The 21,008-nt window shown below is 50.1% G+C and overlaps 1 protein-coding gene across 3 annotated transcripts in view; it reads left to right on the forward strand.

Annotated features, from left to right (window-relative positions):
* The window catches only part of Emid1 (EMI domain containing 1), a 44,213-nt gene that overhangs the window by 11,509 nt on the left and 11,696 nt on the right, over positions 1 to 21,008 (forward strand). For all 3 annotated transcript variants that reach the window (XM_055623988.1, XM_055623987.1, XM_055623990.1), the window contains exons 4-12: positions 4,852 to 4,929; positions 5,843 to 5,904; positions 7,822 to 7,927; positions 8,282 to 8,371; positions 9,041 to 9,187; positions 9,811 to 9,909; positions 10,038 to 10,090; positions 10,447 to 10,509; positions 10,607 to 10,651. In XM_055623988.1, the coding sequence (XP_055479963.1) occupies positions 4,852 to 4,929; positions 5,843 to 5,904; positions 7,822 to 7,927; positions 8,282 to 8,371; positions 9,041 to 9,187; positions 9,811 to 9,909; positions 10,038 to 10,090; positions 10,447 to 10,509; positions 10,607 to 10,651 (743 nt within the window). The remainder of the gene's footprint in view (positions 1 to 4,851; positions 4,930 to 5,842; positions 5,905 to 7,821; positions 7,928 to 8,281; positions 8,372 to 9,040; positions 9,188 to 9,810; positions 9,910 to 10,037; positions 10,091 to 10,446; positions 10,510 to 10,606; positions 10,652 to 21,008) is intronic.

The raw sequence follows: 21,008 nt of genomic DNA on the forward strand, positions 1-21,008 counted from the left end.
CTTGGCCAACCCTGCCTTCCTTTCACTCCACCAGGTGCTGCCCACCTACCTTTCCCACAACACCTCGCTTCACACCACACACACCCTATACCCTGTGTCCGCATTAGCCTTCTCTCCCTGCACTCTTTGGCTTTGGCGGTGGCTATCTCGTCTGTCTGTGGCCACGTTGGTGTGCCTAGAGAAGGCTGACCAAGCTGGCTCCACTCTGCCAGTGCCAGCGTGACTCCTTCAGCTCCGGTGCCTAGAACGGGCCTGGCATAAAGTGAGCATGTGAAAACTGAACGAAGCTCGCCCACCCTGAGCATGCCAGTCGCGAGGCAAGCCTTCCCAGAGGCCTCCTGGTTAGGCTGGAGGGCTTCTTGGAGCTGAGAGTCCCAGCTCTGACCCCAGGCCCCGGCTTAGACCCACCAGCTGGTCATCAGCAAATATTTACATTTGCAGAGTAAATTCACACAAGAGACATGACCCAGCTAGGAAAGCTGTGGCCGTGTGGTCACCCAGCCAGGTGGGCAGAGGTGGGGGGGAAAGTCACAGGGTTGAGGGAGCCCGGAGACCCTTGCCCAACTTCTCCCTTCCTCGTTCTCAGTTTGGGGCAGCCTCAGAACCCAGGCCCCTTGTCCTGCCATGTGGACGGGGCAGAAACCTCCACTCTGGGCCTCAGCATTCTTCCGTGGCCTGGCATGTGGAAGAACATTTGGTTCAGGAGGGGGACACAGGGCTAGAAACCGCAAAGCACCCCAGCCTTGGGGTGAGCCCGCTGAGCGATGAGTGTTTCAGCGGGGCTTTGGCACTAGTGGGAGACCTGAAGGGCTTCCTAGAGGAGCTGACATAGGAACCGTAGCTGTAGGAATCGGGGCCAGGGACGTGCACACATGTAAACATTTGGGGACCTCCGAGATCCTGGGAAGTTGTCCAAGAGTTAGTGGAATCTGAGGTGCTGGGGCCAGCCTTCAGGGCCCTCCTGTCAGGGCAGGGAGGGCCTCAACCCTGAGCCTGATCTGGGGTGTCCAGCCAGACGCCAGTGGGAGAGATGAGAGGGACTTAACCATCGCAGGCCATCTCCCAACCCACAGCACGAATACCACACTGTGTGCATGCGCTAAAGGGCCCTTCCAGCAAGGCGGGGCTCTACAAGTATCTCTATCAGAGCTCTGGGAGGTCTGGCTGGTTTCTCCTGAACGTACGCTCACTGTTTCCTAGCCCTCTTTTGAGTTTTATTGTTTCCTTAAACTTAACTTTCCTTTCTTTTATGCTGCTCTGTTGCTAGGATGGGGAGCCAGGGCCTTGCCTGTGCTAGACCAGCAGCCCACCACTGAATGAGCCACACCCTAGCCCTACACTTCCTTTTTTCTCTTTTAGACTCACTTATTTTTATGATGTTTTCTTTTTGCCCTCATGTGCATATGCGCACCAGATCTGGAGCTGGAGTTCCAGGGGGTTGTGAGCCACCGTGTGGGTGCTGGGCACTGAACCCAGGGCCTCTGTAAGGACAGGAGCTCTTAAACCAGGCGGTGGTGGCCCACACCCTTCTCTCTCAGACTGGAGAGGCAGAGGCAGATGAATCTCTGAGTTCGAGGCCAGCCTGGTCTACAGAGCAAGTTCCAGGACAGCCAAGGGCTACACAGAGAAACCTGTGTTGGAGTGGCAGGGAAAACAAGATGGCTCTTAGCCATCTCTCAGGCTCCCAAAAATATTTTAAAAACAAATTTTATGATCTATTTCTGTGTGTGTACGTATGTGTGTGCATATCCAAACAGGAGAAGAGGGCATCAGTCCAGTGGAGATGGAATTATATGGGGTTGTGAGCCAAACAATCTGGACGCTGGGAACCACACTGGAGCACTCTGAGGGAAGAGTGAGCGCCATCTCTCCATCTCCACCTGAACGTTTCTGAGACAAGGTCTCTCTCTGCATACTAGGCCGGCCTCAGACTCCTGATCTTCCTGCCTCAGCGCTGGAACTGCAGGTGTGCCCTGCCATGTCCAACTAAACTTTCTCCTCTAACCGAAATACACAATGGCTTTTGTACCGCTGCTCCAGGCATGTGTTTATATGTACATGTGTGAGTTCAGGCATGTGTGCCCATGTGTATATGTGTACATATGTGTGTTGGGTGTGGGTGAAACTCGTGTGGATATGTGTGTGGGGACAGGCACACTCATCTCCCTCACTATCTCTGCTTTTCTTTCGAGACAGGGTTCACCGCTGGCCCTGGTTCGGCTAGCCTGGCCTGCCGGGAAGCCTCCTGTCTCCTCCTCCCCAGCTCTGGACTATGGGCGTGTGCTCCCACACCCAGCGTCTACAAGGGTGCTAGAGATGAACACTGGTCCTCACGCTCGCTCAGCAAGCCCTTTACCGAGCCATCTCCCCAGCCCCTTTGGCCATTTTTCTAGTAGTTTATGGCTCTTGGCTACATAGCCCAAACCAATTGTTTAGAAAATGATTTCCAGCCGGAAGTTCACTGGCCAGTAACTCGGGGATAAAGCCCCAGAGCCGTTAGAGCATTTGTGTGCTCCTCCTCGGGGCAGCCAAGGTGTCTGCCACCTGCACTGTTTTGCCTGCTATTGTACTTCCGGAAGTTAGCTTTTTGCTAGTCTTGATGTGTGTGTTCACAGTAAAGGTTTTTTTCGAGGTGCTTGCAGTCCTGTGGGGTTCCCAGGACTTCCCTTGACAGTCCTTGTCCTGGTGGGGCAGACAAGTGGCGGGCACCTGGGGAAATGCTGTAATCAGACGCCCTCAAGGGTGTGCACACACAGTGCTGTGGGGGGAAAAGGGAAAAGATGCTGTCGGTGCTGGTGTACACTGTTCATCCTAACGCTGAGGAGGCCGAGGCAGGAGGACTACAGGTCTGAGGCCAGCCTATGCTACGCAGGGAGAGCCTGCTCTAAAAGAAATAAAGAAAGGTAGGCATAGAGGCCCACATCTGTAAGCATGAGATAGGAGACGTGGAGGCAGGAGGATCAGAAATTCACAGTCACCCTTGGCCACACAGGGAGGGCTGCATCAGCCTGGGCTCTGTGCAACACCCCATCCCACCCCACCTCACCCCCAAAAAAGAAAGAAATGCCAAAGACAGACTGGTGCTGCTTTGGGCCTTCCCCCCACCACCAAAGAATAATAAAGTAGCATTTTGTGCTCTCATCTGGGACAGAAAGGGTGAAGAGCGGAAGGGAGTTGGCTTATCTCCTGCTGGACACCGGGCTTTCCTGCCAGGTGGACCAGCAAAGAGCCCCCATTGTGCTTGGGTTTGGTCATGAGATGAAGAACTTCAGAGGGAGGGAGGGCCATGAGCAAGCTACTTCATCCCTCTGCCTCAGTTTCCCCAGGAGGAAAGCAGGGAGGATTCAAGTGGATTCATTCATCCACTTGGCTGTTTCCTGGGCACCAAAGGAGGCTGCCGTTTCCTCCTGTTAGAACTTCATAGTCCCAGTTCTCAGTGGCAAAAACAAAACATATGTGCAGGAATGGTGTATGAGAGTGTGTGTGTGTGTGTGTGTGTGTGTGTGAGAGAGAGAGAGAGAGAGAGAGTTAGCTGCAGTGGCTGCCTCTTGGAGAGTTGTGCTGGGCCTTGGAGCACAAGGCCTGCTTCACAGTGGAATCTCCCCTCAGGCAGCCCCTCCTCCATCATTGCCACTGTCCAGGGCTGTAAACCCCCATCCTGTACCCCATAGGATGTACAGGACCTGTAACCCCTGTACCTGAGCAAATTGCAGGCTCCTAGGACTGTTAGGGAAGTCGCCCAGCCTGAGTAAAAATTTGTGTGCACGCTGGGTCCCTGGGAAGGGCCAGGCAGCCTCCCTCCTGGGGGCTGGCCAGAGACACCCGTCTGGTCCGCATTGCCGGCGCCTCTCGTTGCCTGCCTCAGCCCACAGCCCTTGTCCGGGCAGCCAGGCTGGTGCCTTATTTGGGTCTTGTCTCCCCCCAACATGACACTTCATGGCCTTAAAAGGCAGGCGCAGGGGGCTGAGGAGGGCAGTTACCACTGCTGGCTGCAGCGCCCCTCCAGCTCTGCCCTCTGCCCTTGGCTTGGCTGGCCAGGCCCTCCAGCTGTGTGGGAAACCGGCCCAAGAAATCAGCCCAGCCGGGCTGGGTGATGGTTCTGGGTGCAGAGTGGGTAGGCTCCTGGAACGGGCAGTCGGCCTCCTTCTGGCTTTCATTTAAGTCACTTCAGTCCTTCCTGACCAAGTGGGCTGCGAAGCGAGAGCAGCACGGCAGCATCGCTGAGCGTCCACTGGGGACCTGAGCCCTGCATGTGCACAGGAGACCCTCTGCACACAGCGCCCTCTCCTGGCCTTGCTCTTCCGTTTTACAGATGAGAGGATAGGCAGGTCCAAAGAAGACCCATCACACAGATGAATAAATAGAGGAGCTGGGACCCGAGCTTGTCTGCTACTCTAAACTCTTAGCTCTGTCGCCAGCTGGGGTCACTGGGGAGGTGTTTAACCTTAGGTGTGGTCCTCTCGGATGGTAGCCCCTCTCCCCAGCCTTGTCTGTCTCTGCCTCCTTATTGCTGGGTCCCACCTCCCTGTGCCTCTCTCTGCATTAAGGGGGAGCAGAGATCAGGGCGCAGTGGCTCACGCCTGAAATCCCAGCCCTCGGGGAGGCAGAAGCAGGCAGATCTCTGTGAGTTCTAGGCCAACCTGGTCTACAAAGTGAGTCCAGGACAGACAAGGCTACACAGAGAAACCCTGTCTTGAAAAACCAACATATATGTAGTGTGTGTGTGTGTGTGTGTGTGTGTGTGTGTATACACAGAGGTCCATACTGGGGTAACAGCATCACGAAGGCTGCCACACCAGCCAAGGCTAGCTCAAGGCAGCAGCCTCTTAGCTCGCTGTCCCTCCATTGCAGGCTCCCCCGGCTTCCTGGAGCCCACGTGGTCAGGCAGCACCATGAGGCGGATGTCACTGCGGCCCACAGGCTTCTCAGGTGGGTCCTGGGGCAGGCTCTTGGGGACCTCTGGGTGGAGGAGATCTAAGGTGGACCCAGGGCAGTGTGGCAGTTGTCTCTGGAAGCCAGTTGGGTCCAGAAGTTGAGGGTCAAGGGTAATACTGCGTTACCTCATCCCCTGGACAGCCTCAAGGCAGAGATACCCAGAGGAGTGTCCGAATTGGGCCAGCCACACTGAGACCTGTGACCGCTGGATTTTTGTAGTTACAGGTCCAACCTCTCAGTTTCCCTTCTGTACTAAACTCTGCTTTTCGGAGGTGCCTGAGGCCTAAGCTGGATGTTTTCAAACCTCACAGCTGCCCACAGGGCCCAGAAGACCTTGTTGCATCCTTTCAAGAGTAGGAAACAGAGGGTCAAGTGGAGTCTTGCCCTGCCCAAGGTGCCATAGCCAGGAGTGGACAGTGCTGGTGCCTGGGTCCTCTGAGCTGTGTAGGTTACTGTGTGAGGTGCTCACACCTTGTCACAAACTCTGCTGCCTCCTGTGTGCCGCTCCTGTGACACACAGGGATACAGCGATGGCCAGAGAAGCTGGGATGTGGCTCTTTGACACAGCCAGAAAATGTTATCTGGGAGGCTAGCATCATCCAAACTGTGGTCTGTTGGTCCTCAGAGCTGGTAGGCCTAGGCTTCACCCCCTGCCCAGTAGGAAACAGGATTTCCTGCCTGCCACTCTGAGGATGGGATCATTTGGATCCCTAGACTGCCAGAACCAGGGCCCTAGAGCCTATGCTGGAGAACAGCTCCTCTCTGGGGACTCTGGAATAGAAGGGGTATCGTCTGCCTGGCCTGCAGTGACTCTGCAGCTCAGCCCCATGCAACTCCCCCGCAGATTATCAGGGGTGAGGCCTGTAAGCAGACCTGGCCTTAGCCCCAGCCTTCCCCCTCCACACAGGTTGTCTCAACTGCAGCAAAGTGTCTGAGCTGACGGAGAGACTGAAGGTGCTGGAGTCCAAGGTGGGTGAGAACCCCCTCTTGCCCTGGGCCTCAGAGATGCTGGCCTCCCCTACTCCTTCTGTGCCCCCACACCCACCCCACCCTCTGAGCTTCCACCTTCAGGGCAACTCCTGGGTTGGGCAGACTGTTTTGCAGCAGGCATAGGCCAGCGTCCATCAGCTCCTCATGCCTTCCCCATGAAACTGGGGCATAGCCCTACAGCCTGGCACACCGCCCATCCAGGAGGCTGGGAGGCCCCCTCCCGTGAAGCTCAGTCTCAGCCAGAGAAGCCAAGACACATTCCAGACCCTGCCTGCCTCTGACCTTTACCCTTTATCCTGCCCCTCCATACCATCTTCCAGTGTGAAAATGAAAATGCCCATTACACATCTCAAGTTATATCAAGATAAGGTTTTAAAGAGTCAGCCAGGCTCATGCCTGTAATCCCAGCACTCGGGGAGGCAGAGGCAGGTGGATCTCTGTGAGTTCAAGGCCAGCCTGGTCTACAAAGTGAGTCCAGGACAGTCAAGGCTACACTGAGAAACCCTGTCTTGGGGGGGGGGGGGGAATAAAAAACCAAAACTAAAACAACAACAAAAGGTTTTTAAAGTTGCAAAATAAGACAATAAACAAGATTCTGAATTTAGAATCAGAAAAACCTCAGAAATCCAGAAAACTATTTACAGAGATTAACTGTGCCCCAGAGAGAAAACTGTCAGTTTTTAAGGCAGGGTCTCACTGTGTAGCCCAGGTTGGCCTGAAACTCTATATAGACCATAGACCAGTCTGGTCTCCAACTCAATATTCACCGTTTTTTGTTGGGTTTTTTTTGTTTGTTTGTTTGTTTGTTTTTGTTTTTTTGTTTGGTTTTTTGAGACAGGGTTTTTCTGTGTAGCCTTGGCTGTCCTGCACTCACTTTGTAGACCAGGCTGGCCTTGAACACCCAGAGATCTGCCTGCCCCTGCCTCCCTGAGTGCTGGGGTTAAAGGCATGCACCACAACCTCCTGGTTACCATTTTAAAAAATTGTGCTTATTTGTGTTCAGTGGCATGTGAGTGCCACACTGCGGAGGCCAAAGGACAATTTGGGGTGTTCTTCTCTTTTACTGTGTGGGTCCCTGGAATTGAACTCGGCTCGTTAGTCTGGGCTGTAGGAGCTTTGGCTGGCTGGACCGGCTCACTGGCCCTAAGACATCTTTCTTCTAGGCTTTCTGAGCATGCACGGGTACAGACTATGTCTCTGCTCTGTTATTCCCTCTGGGAACGTGTCCTGATGGGACATGAGGAAGTTCAGTAAAGTGTTAACTGTCACGGGGAGCGCTGCGAGCCAGCTCCCAGAAGGAGCGGTCACATAATTACAGGCCCTCTGCTGCGGGCACGGACCGTTGTCAGGGGCCATCTTTCCTTTTCCTGACGGTTGGCCGGGAGCTCGGGGTACTTCCAGAATCTTCTTCATCCTGGGCCCTGTGTGGGTGTGGAGTGTCAGACCCTCCCAGTTTTCCCTGAAAAATCTCAGTGGTGTAGCACTTGGCTCAATCTTCTGCACACACGCTCACATACACAGACATACACACACACTCATACATACACACTCACACATGCTCGCATACGACACCCATACACACTCACTCAACACATCCACGCACACACATATTCGCACACGCTCACAGACTCACACCCAGCTCCTCCCAGCCCCCTGACAGGAGCACCGCTGCTGTGCTGCCCATAGTCGCGGAGCTCAGCTGGGTGTCAGCGGGGGTTCAGAGTGACTGTTCCACGGCGCTCACTATGAATTGTCTGTCTTGAAGACCAGGCGCTTCTGATGACATTCTGGGCTCCACTCAACCGCTGGGCCCCCCAAGACCACCGCCTCCTGGCTGGACTGTCCTTAGTGAGTTCCTGGCACCCGCCCCATCTCTCTCTTCCTCTTCCTCCACAGGTGGCTGTGCTGAGCGTGTCCTCAATCCCAGCTGCCCCTGAGGACTCTGCCCTGCTCTGGGGTTCCCCAGGTGCCCAGGGCAGCCCTGGAGACGGAGGCCCTCGGGGTAAGGGGCAGGGCGGGGCGTCTACCCCCTTGGGATGTTTCAGGTAGAAGAAATGCCCCGTATGACTCCTCAGGGCAGGGCTGGGTCTTCCCAGCTCTCCAGGGGGTGTGACTGGAGGCACCTGGGACTCCCCAGCACTGGGGTCTGGGAAGCGGAAGTGAGTGGGTTCCATTTCAGGGAGGGGACTTAGCAGGGATGCTACCCCCGCCTCACCCCTGGACCCAAGGTTTGCTAGGAGCTAGTGGGAGTGTGAGGGGTGCACAGCTACCTCAAGATAGTAGGAGCTGAGGGGCCAGGCCAGGGTGGGGGTCAAATGCAACCCATAGAGGTCAAGTCCATGGTCTTTATCTGCAGACAGAGTTGATCCTTGGGAGCTGCATGGGCCCACTGGCCCTAAGGGCGACACTGGCAGCCGGGGCCCAGTAAGGATGAGAGGCCCACCAGGTAAGTACCCCCAGGCCTGCCTCCCAACCTTCTTCTTTTGTTTGTTTGTTTTGCGTTGTATGTTTGTTTGAGCCGGGGTTTCGCTATGTAACCTTGGCTGTCCTGGAGCTTGCTGTGTAGAGCAGGCTGACTTTGAACTCACAGAGGTCCACCTTCCTCGGCTTCCCAAGTGGTAGGATAAAAGGCATGCCCCCCACCAGCTGGCTCTCTCCAGGTCCTGTGGGCATCCCTCTCGCCTGGGGACTCAGCGGATGCCTTTCCCGACACTGGCATAGTCAAGGTGGACAGGCCCATTCCACTCTCCTCTGCTCAGCAGCCCCCCAGTGGTGCCTGCTCATGCCTGAGCTGTGAAACCGTCTTGGTCCACTTAGCTCATGCTCTTCTCTCAGCAGACCGTGAGCTGGGTGGGTACACTGGGTGAAGCAAACCCAGTCTTTTGCCTCTAGGATGGGGCAAGAAACATCAATGCCTAACCCCTCTTGCCTCAGGTTCTGTGGAGCACAGCGGGGGCTCTGGGGCCCCACAGAAGGAAGCTAGAAGGGCTTGGCTGGGTTCTTCCCTGTGACACTGGGCAAGAGGACAGGCCTGTGCACCTCAGAGCCTTTGTCCCCACTGCTCCAGACTTCCTTGTCCTGGCCTTCCCACACCCAATCCCTGTTCTCACTGCAGGTCCACAGGGCCCCCCAGGACGCCCTGGCCAGACCGGAGCAGCGGGCGTCCCTGGAAAGATGGGCCCTCCGGGCCCTCCAGGGCCTCCTGGGCCCCCAGGGCTGCCAGCCCCTGTTGGGCCACCCCATGCTCAGATCTCCCTGCATGGTAAGTCCCCCTGGGGTCCCAGTGGTTTAAGGTGGGGTGACTGAAGCCAGGGTAGTCATTACCCTGGTCCCTGTTGCCGTCTGTCAGGTGCCCTCTGTGTGCTGCTTGCACAGTCGTCACCCAGTTGCTCAGCAGGTGCTGCCATTCTCTGTCACAGAGAAGGGGCACTGAGGTTAGAGAGGAAGGTCATGTGCCAAGCCCACACACTGGGGAGATGGGGAGAGGCTTTGGACCCATGTGCTCAGAATCACCTGGCCTCAGAGCTGGCTGCCATCCAGGCCTCAGAGAACTGTTGCAGACGGCAACAGTGCCAGCCTCTCGGGCTCTGTGATCCTCAGTGCGTAGCAGCCTGAAACAAGGTAGACAGTTGGTAAAAGGCAGCTTTCACAATTATTCTCACTCAAGCAGCTAAACAGTAACAGGGTCAGCAAAGGAGAGAGCCATTCTGGATGTCACTGGCTAGACCGTGGTAGAATTAGAACACAGGTCTCCCTTCCTCTCTACCTGGCAACAGGTTCTCATGGCCTTGTATGTGTTGTAGGGCAGTCAGAGCCCGTGTGGCAGGCGATGACTGACTGCCCACTCCCCCAGTTCCACACACTCAACTATCTTTTCTCTCCCAGGGGATCCATTACTGTCTAATACCTTCACTGAGACCGGCAGCCACTGGCCCCAAGGACCCACTGGGCCCCCAGGCCCTCCAGGCCCCCCGGGGCCCATGGGTAAGTTGGGTCCAGGCCTGGAGAAGGGAAGGAGTTGTTAAGAAGCAATGGCATTGGGCTGCTGGTATCAATGGGGACTGTCTTAGCCTTGTGGTCCTCTGTTCCTGAAGACATCCTGTTTTATTCAGGTCCTCCTGGACTGCCTGGCCCCACGGGTGCCCCTGGGAGTCCTGGACACATGGTAAGTCATTATCCATGTTCTTCCACCCGTGCGTAACTCCATTCACCCGCCTGTTCACCCATCCGTTCAGTAAGTGCTTTGACTTGCTAAGTGCTTTCCATAAATCCTAATTCACCCAACAAGTGTTATTCTCCCTTGAGGCCGAGAAAAGGCGATTCTTCGGGCTGCAGCCAGCACAGGGGGTGGGGATGTCTCGCTCCAGAACTCTTTAACAGTCTGACCTGCCTGCTGTGTGCTGGGCATATGGGGAGGCCTGGGCCAAGCTGGGGCTCCCTCCCAGTTCCTGGCTCCCCACCCCTTGTCTACCCTGTCCTACCTACTTCAGCACAAGGCTGAGGCCTTCTCTTTTTGTGCAGGGAACCCCAGGCCCTTCTGGACCCAAAGGAACCTCCGGCCACCCAGGAGAGAAGGGTGAGAGAGTGAGTACTCAGATGATGGGGGGGATTCTGGGGCGTCCAGGGTCCCTAGATGACAGCTCTCACCAGCTAACTTACTTCTCTCACCCCGCTGATACAGGGACTGCCTGGAGAACCTGGTCCCCAAGGTCTTATGGGGTTGCCGGTAAGTGACGCAATCTCCTCTATGCCCACCCCTCCGGGACCCCGTCAGCCCAAGCTCCTTGAACCTGGACACCCCATCCTCCTGTGTAATTCAGGACAGCCCCCTCTGTCAGTTGCCGGGACCCATCATCTAGATTTTGTAGTCTGTCTTTCTGTGGCTCTGTATTCATTTCTTCCTAACTCTCCCTTTTTAAAAATTTAATCTTTATTTATTTTATAAAAATTATTGTTTGCTTACATATTTATTTACGTGGGGGTGTCGGATCCTCTGGAACTAGAGTTACAGGCAGCTGTGAGCTGCCATGTGGGTGCTGGAAATTGAACCCTGGTCCTCTGGAAGAGCAGCCAGTGAGTGTTCTTAACCCCTGAGCCATCTCTGCAGCCCCTGTTCCTGTCTCTTTGGCTCTGTACTTCTCATTTTCATTCTCCATCTCTGAATGTAGATATGTCCTTTTCTCTCTCTACTGTAGCCAATTTTTGCTTTGTGTGTTTTGAATCTTTGTTATTAAGCAGATATGTGTTTAGGCTTTGCTTTTGTGGAATCAATATTTATATCTCTAGAATATGCATCTTGAATTCTGCCTTGTTTGCTATTAAAGTAAGCACGCCAATGCTGTAATGCTTGCCATCTGTGTATGCCGGTGCCAGTGTATTTAAAGTGCCTCCCTTGTAAACAGCATGAGCTTTGCATTTTTTCAGACAGTCTGCCATTTAGTTCATCGATATTTTCATTTACCTGCATAATTATCAATGGGCTTCCAAGTTCACCATCTGCAGTTGGCGTCTGCTTCTCCCATCTTTTTCAGTTCCTTTTCTTGCCGCCTTTTACTTCTTTTAGTCACCGCCCTTCTTCTGAGCCTGCTCACTTGCCTTCTTCAGGAGAGAATAGCTTGGGATCCACTGTAGCCAGGAATAGTCTTTCAGCAATCCCTATTTGTGTTGATTTTTTTTCACAGTTGCTAAGGACAGCGTTGTCCTCCCCTTCTCACGTTTTACAGGAATTAACATAATGCTTCGTGTACTGTGTCAACTGTGAGTGTACGTCAGTGCTCACGTAGATGAGTTCCGCTGCGTGTTGTTCCATTTTCATCCTCTTCTTGTGCTCTGCACTCCACTCCTTCATACGTCATAAGCCCCTCAACACTTTTAGAGGATGCTGAGAATTGAACCCAGGGTATTAGAAGCAGGCATTAGCAAGTGATCTATCATGAATCCTCATCCCAGGCCATCATTGTCATCATCATCACTACTTTAAAGTCAGTTGGCTTTAAAAAAATAAGATACAAATTTAAACACTACATATTCTGCAGCTGTAGTTTGTAAAACTATGATTTGAAAATATTACCAAAAAAAAAAAAATCCCACACCATATTGGCCATGTACTGATTTTTTTTAAATGATTTTTTTTTTTCCTGGTTACTGGGGATCAAATCCAGAGCTTTGTACATGCTCAGACAAGGACTCTGATCACTGAGCTACATCCCTAGCCATCTTTTTATTAAGATTTAATTTTGTGTGTGCATATGTGTATGTGTGTGTAGGGGAGCGGGGGTAGTCTACCCTTGGAGGCCAGAAGAGAAGGCCACACGTCAGTTGTGAGCCACCCAACATGGGTACATGAGCAGCCAGTTCTCCAGTCCAGTGCTCTGAACCACTGAGCTGTCTCTCCAGCCCCTCCCCCCCCCTTTTGAGACAGGATCTAACTAAATTGCTCAGACTCACGAGCTTGTGATCTTCCTGCTTCAACACCCCAAGTAACAGGGATTGCCCACCTGTGCCATCAGGCCCTAGTTCTTTTGGTTTGTTTTTTGAGACAGGGTTTCTCTGTGTAGCCCTGGCTGTCCTGGAACTCTCTAAATAAACCAGGCTGGCCTTGAACTCACAGAGATCCGCCTGCCTCTGCCTCCTGAGTGCTGGGATCATAGGCGTGCACCACCGCAGCCAGCTCAGGACAGGTTCTTACTGTTAGTTGTTGAGTTGTATGGTAGCAGCTATTACAGAGCATTTTCATCAGTATTGAAGGATCTAGAGTCAGATGAACTCTTCTCTATACACCTACGGGTTAAACACAAGACTAAGCCTTTTATTGAGGGATTTGAACTTTTGGCTTTTGGTACCCACAGAAAAGTGAATTCCACATGAATACAGAGGGATAACTGTGGTCCTTTAAACTTACTCACGTGTGTCTCATTTCTAATATTGTACTTTTCTATAGATTCAGATTTCTGTCTGTCCTGGTTAGAGTTCTGTTGCCGCGATTGATAAACATCCCAACAGAAGACAGCTTGGGGAAGGAAAGGTGTGTTGGGCTTACAGGTTATAATAGTCCATCATTAAGGCAAGCCAGGGTATGAGCTTGAGGCAGGAACGAAAGCAGAGACCATGGAGGAATATGAGTTACTGGCTTGGTTTTCTTAAAATGCTCAAGCCAGCTTCCTGCTTAGGGGAGGCACTGCCCACCAAGGGCTGGACCCTGCTTTATCAGTCAGCAATCAGAGTGAACCCCGAGATAGGCCACAGGCCAGGCTGATGGAGGCAGTTCCTCAACTGAGCGTGCTTTCCAGGTGCTTCTAGTTTGTGTCACGTTGACAAGAAAGACTAACCAATATAATATCTGATAGTATTTTTTTTTTTTTAGCCTAAAGAGAACCCTTCAGCTTTTCTCATAGTACAAGTCTCTCACATAGCCTATCTAAACTATTTTTAGGGGATGGTGTGTTGCTCAGTGTTAGAACTCTTGTTTTGTGAGGCTCTGAGTTCAATCCACAGCATTGCAATGGATGGCCATTAAGCAAGCTGGGTGGGCTGGCATATAGCTAGCTACATTCCCAACACATGGGAGGCTGAGGCAAAAGGTTCAAGAGTTTGAGACCAGCTGGAGCTATGTAGTAAGTTCCAGGCCAGCATAGCCTATAGCCTCTGTATTAAAAACAAACAAGCAAACAAACAAATACTGGGGCTGGGGAGATGGCTCAGCGATTAAGAGCACTTGCTGTTCTTGCAGAGGATTTGGACACGGTTCCCAGCACCACGTGGTGGCTTACAACCGTCTGCAACTCCAGCTCTAGGGAAGCCAGTGCCGCCTTCTGTCTCCACGGGCACTGCAGGCACACGGTGCACGTTCATACATGCAAGCAAAACATTACCATAAAATAAGAATTAAAAAAACAATCAATAGTATGATACTTTACAGGATCTCCACTATATAGACCAGGTTGGCCTTGAACTCACAGAGATCTGCCTGTCTCTTCCTCTCAAGTGCTGGCATTAAAAGTATGCACCACTATGCCCAGCTAAGATACTCTTTATTATAGCTTAGTTTTTAAAAGGGGTTTTGTTTGTTTGTTTGTTTGTTTGTTTGTTTTTTGAGACAGGGTTTCTCTGTGTATCTCCAGCTGTCCTGGAACTCTCTCTCTCTCTGTAGACCAGGCTGGCTTGAATTCACGGAAATCTGCCTGCCTCTCCCTCCTGAGTGCTGGGATTAAAGGTGTGCACCACTGGACTTAAAAAGATATATATTTTTAAAAGATTTTATTTATTTTATATATATGAGTGCTCTATCTGCATGTACACCTGTATGTCAGAAAAGAGCATTAGAAGGTACAGATGGTTGTGAGCCACCATGTGGGTGCTGGGAATTCTACTCAGGACCTCTGGAAGAGCAGACGGTGTTCTTAATCTCTCCAGCTCTCTAAAAGATATTTTGCTGGTTATAAGATTATATGTTGGCAATTTTAAGGCTTTGCTCTATGACCTTCTTGCTTACATAGTACATAGTTTCTCATGAGAAATAAATTTAAATTGATTCTCTCTCTCTCTCTCTCTCTCTCTCTCTCTGTGTGTGTGTGTGTGTGTGTGTGTGTGTGTGTGTGTGTGTGTGTGTTACCCTTTGGTTTTTAAGATTTTCTCCTTAGCCTTAGTTTTCAATAGACATGGCTGTGATATGGCTGGATGTGATATTCTCTGTGTCTAACCTTCTTTGGGTTCACTAAGATTCTCACTAAGAGTCCTGAATCTTTGAAGTGTTAGTTTTATTCATCATTTCTCCTGATCATCTGTAAATAGACATAGTAACAATGTACATGGGAAATTTTGGTGGAAGTCTCTTCAACCTTTACAGGCAGCAGTGACGAGTGACAGGGACACATAAATTAGGCACGGCAGTGTGAATCCACAATCCCTGCACTCAGGAGATGGAGACAGGAGGATCAGAAGTTCAAGATCATTCTCAGCATCATAGTGATCCTGAGGTCAGCACGGGATACACAGGACCCTGCTGAAAACATCAGAAAAGCTGCCAAAGTGTCCTGCAAAGTAGCTGTTCCATAGTACCTTCTGTCTTAGTTCTACTGCTATGACATCATGGCCAAGACCACTTAAAAGAGAAAGCATTTAACTGAGAACTTCCTCACAGTTTTAGAGAGTTACTCCATTATCATCACGCAGGGAACACAGCAGCAGGCAGGCATGGTGCTGGAGCAGTAGCCGAGAGTTTTCCACCCTGATCCAGGCAGTGGGCAGAAAGAGAGCCGGCCTGGTGTGGGCTCTTGAAACGTCAGAGCCCACCCCAGTGACACATCCTCCAGCAAGACCACGCCTACTCCCAAAAGGCCACACCTCCCAGTCCTTCCCAAACACTTCCACTAACTAGTGACCTAGCATTCAAATGCATGACCCTATGGGGACCATTCTCCCTCAAACCACACCAAGTCCTCACAGCAGCGAATGAGAGTTGCATCTTCCCCACATCCTCACCTCCACTTGTCGTTTGTCATTAGGTATTTTGGCCGTTCTGCTAGGTGTGCAGTACTATTTCATTGGGAAGGTGTTTTGTTATTGTTTTGGTTTGGTCCAGGCTGTCCTCAAGCTCGAGAGAGTCTCCTGCCTCAGCCTCCTGAGTGCAGGGATTACGGGTCTGTCTCCACGAGCTAGCCTGGGCGTTTGCTGTGTTTGATCTCACTGCCATTTTAATTGCCAGGTCCCGGGCAATACTGACCAGGGCCAGCCTTTCATGTGTTCACGAGTGCCTTTGCCTTTCGTTGTGATTGTGCTGTTTATGTCTTCTGACCATTTTTCTTCTCTTTGTGTTTTTGTTGTTATTGTTGCTGCTGTTTGAGACAGTCTTTCTGTGTAGCCCTGGATGTTGGGAACTTGCTATGAAGGCCAGGCTAGTCCTTAACTAACAGAGATACTACTGCCTCTGCCTCCCAAGTGCTGAGATTAAAGGCATGTGCCACCACTCTGGGCAATGTTGATGATGGTGATGATGATGATGATGATGATGATGATGATGATGATGATGATGATGATAAATAAATAAATAAATTTCAAATTCCAGTTGTTCACTGCTAGCATGCACAATCTTCTGTGTATTAACATGTATCATTGAGGTAATAACAGATTAGTTCTGGGAACATTTTTATTAGTTAGTTCAGATTTTCTACATAGATGAATCAAATCATGCACAAAAATAATTATTTGGCAAATCCATATAGTTTGTATTTCCTCTTCTTTTAATGCATTCGCTAGCACTTCCAGTAAGTACTGTGTTGAAAGGCAATGGTAAGAGAGGGGCATTCTTGCCTTCTTTTTCTTTCCTTTCTTTTATTCTTTAATTAATTTATTTTTTTTGAGATAGGGTCTCTCTGTGTAGCCTTGGATATCTGGAACTTGCTCTGTAGTCCCTGCTGGCTCCCCGCTCACAGAAATCCACCCAAATGTCTTTTGTCTTTGACCCCAGTACCCAGAGGCAGAGGCAGGCAGATCTCTGTGGTCTCATAAAGTGTTGGGGACCTGGGCTGCAGCACAGTGGCAGAGCATAAGCGCAGCATGCTTGAGTGCTTGGTGACCCCAACACTCCAAAACATGGGTTAGGAAGCACTCTCTATGCTTCCGAAAGGAGCCAGGGAAGTTCTGATACTCCTCCTTAAGCTCTTGTTTGTTTTTTTAGATTTATTTTATTTATTATGTATACAGTATTCTGCTTGCAGGACAGAAGAGGGCACCAGATCTCATTATAGATGGCTGGGAGCACCATGTTGTTGCTGGGAATTGAACTCGGGACCTCTGGGAAGAGCAGTGTTTTTATTATTATTATTATTATTATTATTATTATTATTATTATTATTATTATTATTATTATTATTATTACAATTTATTCACTTTGTATCCCAAATGTAGCTCCCCAGTCCACTGATAGGGGAGGTCCTCCTCCCCTTCCCTCTGACCCTAGCCTATCAGGTCTCATCAAGACTGGTTGTATTGTCTTCCTCTGTGGTCTGGTAAGGCTGTTCCCCCTCAGGGGGAGGTGATCAAAGAGCCAGCCACTGAGTGCATGTCAAACACAGTCCCTGTTCACATTCTAGAGACTGAGCTGCCATGAGCTACATCTGTGCAGGGGTTCTAGGCTATCTCCATGAATGGTCCTTGGTTGGAGTATCAGTCTCAGAAAAGACCCCTGGGCCCAGATTTTTTGGTTCTGTTGCTCTCCTTCTGGAGCTCCTGTCCACTCAAGGTTTTTGTGTCTCCTCCTTCTTTCATAAGATTCCCTGCACTCTGCCCAAAGTCTCAGCATTTGCTTCAATACCCTGCTGAGTAGAGTCTTTCAGAGGCCCTCTGTGGTAGGCTCCTTTCCTGTTCCCTGTTTTCTCCCTCTTCTGATATCTATCCCATTTGCCTTTCTGAATGAGGATTGAACGTCTTACCCAGGGTCCTCCTTCTTGCTTAGCTTCTGTAGGTGTACAGATTTTAGTATGTTTATCTTATATTTTATGTCGAATATTCACTTATAAGTGAGTATATACCATGTGTGTCTTTCTGCTTCTGGGATACCTCACTCAGGATGATATTTTCTAGTTCCTACCATTTGCCTGCAGATTTCATGATTTCCCTGTTTTTAATTGCTGGGTAGTATCCCATTGTGTAAACGTACCACAATTTCTATACCCATTTCTCAATTGAGGGACATCTGGGTTGTTTCTAGATTCTGGCTATTACGAATAAAGCTGCTATGAACATGGTTGAGCAAATGTCCTTGTTGTATACTTGAGCATATTTTGGATATATGCCTAGGAGTTGGTATAGCTGGATCTTGAGGTAGCACTATTCCTAATTGTCTGCGAAAGCACCAGATTGATTTCCAAAGTGGTTGTACAAGTTTATTCCCACCAGCACTGGAGGAGGGTTCCCCTTTCTCCACATCCTCTCCAGCATGTGTTGTCTCTTGAGCTTTTGATCTTAGCCATTCTAATGGGTGTAAAGTGAAATCTCAGGGTGGTTTTGATTTGCATCTCCCTGATGACTAAGGACGTTCAACATTTCTTTAAGTGTTTCTCTGCCATTCTATATTCCTCTACAGAGAATTCTCTGTTTATCTCTGTACCCCATTTTTTAATTGGACTACTTGGTTTATTGGTGTTTAACTTCTTGAGTTCTTATATATATATTCTGGATATCAGTCCTCTGTCAGATAGAGGGTTAGTGAAGATCCTTTCCCAGTCTGTAGGCTGTCATTTTGTTCTGATGACAGTGTCCTTTGCTTTACAGAAGCTTTTCAGTTTCATGAGGTCCCATTTATTGATTGTTGATCTTAGAGCCTGTGCTGTTCGAGTTCTCTTCAGGAAGTTGTCTCCTGTGCCAATGAGTTCAAGGAAGAGCAGTGTTCTTAACCTCTGAGCCATCTCTCCAGCGCCCTCCTCTTTAATCTCTTAATAGAATTCAATAGCAACTTTATCTGCACCCAGAACTTTCTGTTTTGAAAGGTTATTATCAATTTATTTATTTATTTATTTTTGTTTGTTTGGTGGAGGTGGATCTTGACAGGGAGAGCCCTGTGTAGCCCTGTCTGCCCTGGAACTCTCCCCATAGACCAGGCTGACCTTAAACTCAGAGATCTGCCAGCCTCTGCCTCCTGAGTGCTCCTGAGAATTAAAGGCGTGGGCCACTGCTGCCCATCCAAGTTTGGTTTGTTTTTTGAGACAAAGATTTTCTATATAGGCCTGGCTAGCCTAGTACTCACTCAAACTGGCCTCCAGTTTCTGGCAGTCCTTCTGCCTTGGCCTCCACAACAACAGAATGTTCTGTCATATTTCAAAATGGTTCCTTTTCTCCCTTCCGTTCTCAGGTGTTCACTAGGAAGGTTTGGGTAGAAGTCTTTAACATGAAACTCACAAAGTACTGTGATTGGGACCCACTGAGCCGGAGGCTTCTCTGGCACAGTTAGGACCTCAGCTCTGGTTCCTGTGGGTCTCTGGCACTGTTAGGACCCCAGCTCTGATTCCGGTGGGTCTCTGGCACAGTTGGGTTCCCCAGCTCTGGTTCCTGTGGGTCTCTGGTACAATCAGGTCCCTCAGCTCTGGTTCCTGTGGGTCTCTGGTACAATCAGGTTCCTCAGCTCTGGTTCCTGTGGGTCTCTGGCACAGTTGGGTTCCCCAGCTCTGGTTCCTGTGGGTCTCTGGCACAGTTAGGACCCCAGCTCTGGTTCCTGTGGGTCTCTGGCACAGTTAGGACCCCAGCTCTGGTTCCTGTGGGTCTCTGCTCTTGTGCAGAGATTGCTGCACAAGAGATGAGCCTTGCTATTTCCTTGCTTTCTCTCCAGGGCCAGGGGCAGTTTGCCTGTGTGCTCACCTTTCTGACAGACATTACGGAAGTTCCTGCCAGGTGCGGAGGTTCACACCTGTAATCCCAGCTCTTAGGAAGCAGAGAGCCTGGGTTATACAATGAGGCCTTGTCTCAAAAAAAAAAAAAAAAAAAAAAAAAAGATAAAAAAAAAAAAAATTCCCCCCCCCCCCCCCCCCCCTTTAAGGTATTAGGATGGCCACTTCCAAGTTCTGTCCCACACTTGGATCCTAGAGCTACATTTTGTTTGTTTTGAAATCAATTTTGAAGAAAGACAGTGGGTCAATGGGAAATGTTCTTTGCCCACTGTCTTCTCTACCTGGAACTGCAGTTACATGCTGGCCTGGAGCCCTGTACCTCATCCTTAGGGAGTGTGACCCTGTCAAACAGATTCCCCAGCCCAGGTTTCCAAAGCGTCCTCCCCACCTCCTTCTCGGCTTCAGTTTAAATTGGCTTTTCTTAAAAGCTTTTTTGTACAATCTTCCATTCGTTTTATCTAATGGAATTTTTACTTTTTTATCACAGTTGGTTTATTTTGTGTGTGCACACACACACACACATGCTGTGGCACACGTGGAGACCAGAGGACAACTTGAAGTGGTTGATCCTCCCCTTCATCGTGTGCGTTCAGAGGCTGAGCTCAGGCCCTCATGGTCAATGGCGAGTGCTCTTACCTGCTGAGCCACCTCACTGGCCCCATGGCTAATGAAATTTTATTTTCAAGATTTCCATTTGATTTTTAAAAACAATGTCCCCTAATGTTCTCCATCTTGTCACATAGCATATCCAGACCGTTGATTTGGTTCCCAGCACCCATGTCAGACGGCTCACAACTGCCTGCAGCTTAAATCCCACACCCTCTTCCGGCCTCTAGTGTCATCTCCACTCATGGGCACATAGTCTTTAAAAAAAAAATTTAAGCCAGGCGCTGTGGCATACGCCTGTAATCCCAGCACTCAGGGAGGCAGAGGCAGGCAGATCTCTGTGAGTTCGAGGCCAGCCTGGTCTACAAAGTGAGTCCATGACAGCCAAGGCTACCCAGAGAAACCCTGTCTCGAAAACAAACAAACAAACAAAAAATTTTTTTTAATCTTTAAAAATTTTCAAAAGTTTTTCACTTTATTTACTATTGTTTTGTGTGTTGATGGTGGGGCATACATGGGAGACAAGGCAGATCGCAGGAGTCGGCTCTTTCCTCCCACTGTGGTTTCCACGGGTCCTCTCAGACCTGCGCGGGTTTGCTGGATCGTTCAATGGTCTAGAATAGCGGTTACAGGCATTCATTTTTTAAGATTTCTTTTTATGTGTATGAGAGCTTTGCCTGTATGTCTGTCTGTGTACTTCATGCATGGCTGCTGCCTGCAGAAGGTATCGGATCCCCTGGAACCGGAGTTACAGATGGTTGAGACCTACCATGTGGGTTTGGGGAGCTGAACCTGGGTCCTCTGCCAGAGCAACAAGTGCTCTTAACCAGTGAGCCATCTCTCAGCCCTGTCACGGATAGTTTAAATACATAGTCTCCTGCTTACACCTAAATGCTATGGATCTGTTTCTGTTGACTGATTTTTCTCTTAAATGTCTACCACATTTCCTGTTGTTGTTTTTTTTCTCTCCATATAGCTAGTGATTTTCAGATGCTTCATTGGATGAGAGGGGTATTGCCTGAGGCGCTCCATTCTAGCTTTTCTTTTTCTTTCTTTCTTTCTTTCTTTCTTTCTTTCTTTCTTTCTTTCTTTCTTTCT

This window comes from Psammomys obesus, unplaced genomic scaffold, assembly GCF_907164565.1.
Source record: "Psammomys obesus unplaced genomic scaffold, mPsaObe1.curated_primary_1811, whole genome shotgun sequence".
NCBI lineage: Eukaryota > Metazoa > Chordata > Mammalia > Rodentia > Muridae > Psammomys > Psammomys obesus.